This window comes from Coffea arabica, chromosome 11c, assembly GCF_036785885.1.
Source record: "Coffea arabica cultivar ET-39 chromosome 11c, Coffea Arabica ET-39 HiFi, whole genome shotgun sequence".
NCBI lineage: Eukaryota > Viridiplantae > Streptophyta > Magnoliopsida > Gentianales > Rubiaceae > Coffea > Coffea arabica.
Genome location: NC_092330.1, coordinates 7,747,041 through 7,753,288, shown reverse-complemented (window position 1 = coordinate 7,753,288; position 6,248 = coordinate 7,747,041). Strand labels below are relative to the sequence as shown.

At 40.1% G+C, this 6,248-nt stretch overlaps 1 protein-coding gene across 1 annotated transcript; it reads left to right on the top strand.

Moving 5' to 3' along the window:
* The first annotated feature begins 4,453 nt into the window (after nucleotides 1-4,453).
* Nucleotides 4,454-4,942, top strand: LOC113719419 (protein BOLA4, chloroplastic/mitochondrial-like). The gene has a single exon (XM_027244627.1). The coding sequence runs from the start codon at nucleotides 4,454-4,456 to the stop codon at nucleotides 4,940-4,942; it is 489 nt and encodes a 162-aa protein (XP_027100428.1).
* Nucleotides 4,943-6,248: the final 1,306 nt, after the last annotated feature.

Below are 6,248 nucleotides of genomic sequence, written 5' to 3'. Positions count from 1 at the left end.
AGCAAGGAGCAAAATGAAGATATTTTGACCCCAAAACAGTATAAAAATGGAAGAATACAGGCGGTCAAAGTTGGTGGCCGCTTGTGCCACGTCACAATCCGGCCAGAATCTGGCCGGATTCTTGGCCGGATTCAAGGCAATAGCAAAACTCAATTTTTTTTCCAAAATGCTCCAACAATCCGGCCAAGAACTGGCCGAATTTGCGGCCGGATTTGAAGTAGAGACAAAATTCATTTTTTTTCAAAACCCTCAAACAATCCGACCAAGATCTGGCCGGATTTGTCCTTTTCACTTTTCCGAAAAATTTTTCTTTTCGAAGCTCACACGCCGCGTTCATTCGCACTTCCAACGAATATATAAATCTCTAATCTCATGTAAATACACTTAATAAACACAACCACACACTCACATTTATAACGAAAACTTCCTTAAAAACATGGATAGCATCGTTTCACTTAAATAAAACAACGGAAGCAAAAATAAACAAAAGGCTGAGAAAATGTGAAAATTTTTAGGGTTCTCACAAACAGATTGTTCTCCGTAATATTCCTGCCCCGAACAAACCCCGACTACTGGGGAGAGACTAACTTAGGCAACAAAGCAGCTAGTCTATCAGACAAGATACGCGACAAGACTTTATTAATGAAATTGCAGAGACTGATAGGCCAAAAGTTAGAGAAGTCCTGAGGGTTTGAAACCTTCGGAATGAGGACAATAGAAGTCGAAGTAATAAAGCATGGCCCCATAAAAGAAGTTTACCACAGTGTTATACACATCCTGGGCGATAATATCCCATGCAAAGGTAAAAAACTTGTAAAACCATCCGGACCTGCCGCACTATTCCCATCCATGACATGCACCACATGTTTCACTTCTTTCATTGAAGGAATATCCTCTAGGGTCAGGTTCTCCTCCCTCGTGAGGATAGGAAGGATGAGCAGAAGCAACTCAGTGCTAGGCACCACAGACTCTTAGTACAACCTAGAGAAGAATCGAATGGCCTCAGTGGCAATATCCACATCCTCTTCCACCCAAGTTCCTACTTACATTTTAATTCGATGGATCATACCTTGCACTCTGCGTTGCCTAACCGCCGCGTGAAAGAATTTAGAATTGCGGTCCCCACTTGAGAGCCATCTGACACGAGCCTTTTGGCTCTAAAACTGCTTCTCTATTGCCAATGCATGACGAAATTCCGCCTGCACCTCCTATAGGCTAATGTGAGCTTCGTCCGAGTCCTCGCTTTTCGCCACTGTTTCTGCCAGAACCATCTTTGCCTCTGCTACCTTGACAGCCTCAAAAACATTTCCAAAGGAACATTTATTCCATTGTTGAATGGCCCTCCTCACAGTCAATAGCTTAGTGCACAACACGCGCCAGGTAGACTCATCCGCAGGGAAGTTCCAAGCATTACGGATTGTTAATCTTAGTCCCAAACTTTTGATGTTTACAAAACAAATGGATAATATTAATATTTTTTCAAGAAATACTTTCAGTTATGCAGCAATTTGATTCCAAGAACAAGTGCAATTGAAAGAAGACAAAGGTTGCTGAAAGCTGTCGGACGCTTGGATCGGACGTCCGATAATCATTGCGCAACTTTGGACGCATGAAGAACTCCACCACCGGACGTCCGAAGGAAATAAGACATTCTCCTTGGCTCACTGACCTCGATCGGACGCAAGCATCGGACGTCCGATAGGATCGTTCAAACTCGACGAAATCTGTCGGATGCTCACAAAGACAATACTGGACGTCCGATAGAATTGAGATATTCCTTCTAATTCATTATCTGCTTTCGGACGCAAGCACTGGGCGTCCGATAGAATTGAAAAAGATTTTTTAAACTCACTGCCTACTGTCGGACGCATACTTCGGATGTCCCGGACATCCGATACTCCAACGGCTAGTTGACACTTCATCTACTTTCTATCCGTTGGAAGCATTAATGAATCACTTTTTTGGTCCTATATAAATAGTGCTTGATCAAAAACTTCAAACAACTTTTGCACACTGAAGATATAAAAGATCTAGAGTAGTTTTAGTGAGAAAACACTCTCCAAGGAAGATTTGTAGTCTTAGTGGTGTGAGGTTCATTGTAAGCTTTTCATTTGTGAGTAAATACTTCATGAGTATAGCTTTGTGAGGATTGTTTTAAGGGATAGTAAAACTTCCTAACTTGACCGAGTGGAGTTCGGGGCAAGGAGGAGGTGAACCTTCCTTTGTACACAAGAGTGATTGTAATTCATCAATTTGAAGAAGCTTGTTTGAATTAATCTACAAGTTCAAGAGGAGTTGGGTAGTTAATTGGTTTGCAATTCTTTCCTTTTTATTTACTTATTGTTACGTTTGTGATCTTTACATTACTTATCTCTTCTACTTCTCTCAAGTGATTTTGTTCATTCATTAATTGATTCATTGTGTGATCACTTAGAAAAGAGGGTAAATTTAATATTGAGCAAAAAGTGCCCATAACTTAATTAGGTTTTTAATCAACCTAATTCACCCCCTCTTAGGTTGTCTTCGATCCTTACACGGATCGCCTCCAACAGGGAGGCCTGTGATGTCCAAACGTTCAGAAAGTGGAATGGCCGCGGCTTATCGTCCTGATGGGTGGCAAACGTGATCTTCAAAGGGCCATGATCGGAAGGATGTCTAGCCAGATGGACCACTGAGATAGAGGCGGAGAGACCCGCACATTCGCCATTCACAAGGAGCCGATCCAACCGCTTCCACACCCGAGCTCAACCTCGCCTATTATTACACCAAGTGAAACTGAGTCCAGAGAACCCTGCATCAAACACCTCGGCTTCCTCCATAAATGACATAAACTCCAACCCCTCCGCAGGCACAAAGGAGCGCCCCCCTCACTTCTCGGTGGAAGCCAAGATCACGTTGAAGTCCCCCCTATACACCAAGGATGCAACCGTGGCTTGTCAAGCAAGAGATCCCTCCACAAGTCCTTGCGATCCTCTACGGAACATCTCGCATGGACCTAGGACAACACCAAGGGGCTAGGCAACAATGGATGATGAGCATCTAACGTGATATGTTGGTCAAAAGAACCAACCTGCGAGCAAACAAACGGCGACTTATAGAATACCCAGAGATCAACAGATGTATTGACCATCACAAAATCAAATGAAAGCCGCAAATGTATAGACTCAATCTTAGCAACATTTAGCTTAGGTTCACAAATGCAAAGAAATTGAACATCATGCATGCGAATTAACTGGATCAATCTCCTAAGATTGGGAGCTTTCGACACTTCCCTAATATTCCAAAATAGAGCATTAATCATGGGACAACACATTGAAGGAATTTTGAGAAGATGTCGAAGAACGAAGCTACCTGTCTGAGGGAAATTTAGCACGCATACCTTTTGCCTTCACCTGCGTAAATCCCTGCTCTAACTCCATGGACCTATCAACATTAAGTTCCAACAGCGTCGAATCCATCGCAGGTCCATGCGGCCTACTCAATCTTGGTGATAGGATCCCAACAATTCGTGGTAGCTCTTCCTAAGGCAAAGCTGCCACTGGACTGCCCAGGTCACTCCCCACACCTCTCCCACCCTCACACTTTCTCGGCACTGCTGCGGAGGCCGTAAGCGCCGCCACCCTCCTCAACCGCAGCAAGCTCACTGAACCCACCTGTTTCAAACTTGTCTGCGGCTGCCCTTCCAGTAGCTTTCTCCTCGGTCCCTCCAACCCAGCCCTCTCATCAAATCTCAATTATTGCAACCTCACATTATTTTCCAACCCTCAAGTTACAATGTAAAAAAAAAGTTGGAATTAATTTGTAAAATTTTGAAAGATAGACAATATACGTCATATGTCATCGTTACAGGTGGAAATTTTTGTATATTTTGTGCACATGCATACCTACCCGTAACTGTGTAGAAATATCACATTAATCCTTGGGTGAATAATTTAAAAGTAAGCGTGTACCTACCTGTGTATATTGAGATTTTGGAATATATGCTTTTAAAACTCGATTTCTACCTACTACAGTTCAACCAAAAAAATAAATAAAAACATACAACACTTTTACAGTCTTACCCCAAAAGTCCAAAATTCTATTGGGAAACGGGTAACATTGTAGGCACACAATATTAGAGAATATCAGACATAGAATATCAAAATTAACATAGGACAAATTACTTTTTTCTATACATCAATTAAAACAGGAACAAACCAAATCACCAATTAATGATATCAACAGTAATAATAATGCAATAATAAAATGTAGAAAAGTAAAAGTCACAGGATATCAGGATTTCTAATGTAAAAAATCCAAATTGGAAAAAAACTATAGGGTCTAGTCCAATAAAAGATATCTACTATCATAATAATGGGCATACACATATGCTCCAAATGGCAAAAACATTAACCACAACAATCAAGTTGATCATGTGGATCTACTATGGTTATACTCACTTTCTTCTATCGCCATGGCACTGTTGACGCAGCCAAACGCGGTGACTCTGTGGGTATGCAGGTGTCGTCTCTTTTGCTGTCGTACTCTCGTTTCTCTGCCAGCAAGACGAGAAGGACGTCATTTCAGTGCTCTTATATTCTCGAATGTGAAGTTTTCCTCTTGCATTGGATTGACGGCTGTTCCTGTCGTATCTCGTCGGCAATTCTGCGTTCGTGTGGCAACTGGGGTCAATGATTTCGGCTCAGTGGACTCTACTTTGACCCAGTCCATGGGGAGGAAGATCAAGGAACAGCTTAATGCGGAATCCGTCATAGTAAAGGATTCTTATGGTGATGGTCGCCATGTAAGCATTGATGTAATCTCTACAACTTTTGAGGGTCAATCTGTTGTGGGTAGGCAGAGGATGGTATACAAAGCTCTATGGGAAGAACTTCAAAACACAGTGCATGCAGTTGATCAAATGACCACAAGGACTCCTGTAGAAGCAGCAGCAGAGGGATAAATTACTGCACACATTGGCATATTGTGTTCCCGTATTGTTTACAATCCAACTTTACTGGACTAATATCCTCATCACAGGAAATAAGTTGGTTAAAGAAAGTTGTTTAGTCTCTAGACACACATTTGAACAATGGTATCTGCTTCATGTTTTTACTCTATTCATTGATTTAGCCTTCATGTTAGTCCTGCAAAAAAAAAAAAATGGATCTATTACAAATTTATCTTTCAAATACTACAACTTTCTAAGAAATGGGTTTAGAAAGGCATTATCAATCAAAGAGGAAATCCAAAATCAGAATGGGTAGATGTATAGAGTTTAACGAAAGGATCACATAACTAAAATTTCATCTCAAACGGGTTTCAAATCATCATACGATCAAGATCTTGAAGTTGCAAAATCTTCACCTCTCTAACTCTTTTCTACCTCAACTCTTTTTTCTCTCTCTTCGGCTTCACTAGATTGGCGGCTTATGATTCTTCATATCTCCAAAATGAAACCCGCGGCTGATCAATTAGTCTTGCGGTTGATCATTCATCAAGTCAAACATAACTTGAGGCCCGTTTAAGATTGTAGTAGTTTATTGAAAAATACTTTATTATTAGAGTTTTTAATAAAAGTACTTATTAAGTGTTTAAGTGCTTTTAAATGTATTATTTAGAGACATAGTTCAATAAGTACTTATTGTATTGAATATTGTGTAATTTGATAATTTTAAATATATTTATCTCTTTATTTAGTTCATAATATAATTCGAATAGGTTCAATTGAATGGCCGAAAAGACTTGTTCTCCAATCGAAAGGGTGTTTCCTACAATTTCGACGTAGAAAACGGTTGATTTGATGATGGTGTCAAATACTTGGAATTTCAAGTCTTCAACACTGATAGCAGGAGGATTTGTGTGACTTGATTTGGACTTGGATTTGAGGAAGAAAGCTCTTGAGAAAATTTGACAGAGTTTCTCCAAAAATTAGGGATTTTTCTCGTGTCCTCTTTGTCTTGAGGGAAGACCTCTATTTATAGCCAAAATATGTAGGCTAAGTCTTCAAGAAAACCTTCCAGAATCTTCCTGCATTTTGGGTAACTTGTCACTTAAGAAACCCATTTAACTTAAGCTTAAATAGTGGGCCAACCCAAATAGTCCATTGTGAATTAATAGACCAGTTAATTCACTTCAATTTAAATGGACATTACAGATTTAATTTGATTTAATAGCCCATATAATATCGGCCCAATTTGCCAGTCCAAAACATAACGGACTTCTATAATTTAACTTAATTTAATCAAGATCAATTTAATAAATCTTGA

What these genes read in the sequence shown, in the direction of transcription:
- LOC113719419 (XM_027244627.1), top strand. Translation starts at nt 4,454, where the DNA reads ATGGCACTGTTGACGCAGCCAAACGCGGTGACTCTGTGGGTATGCAGG.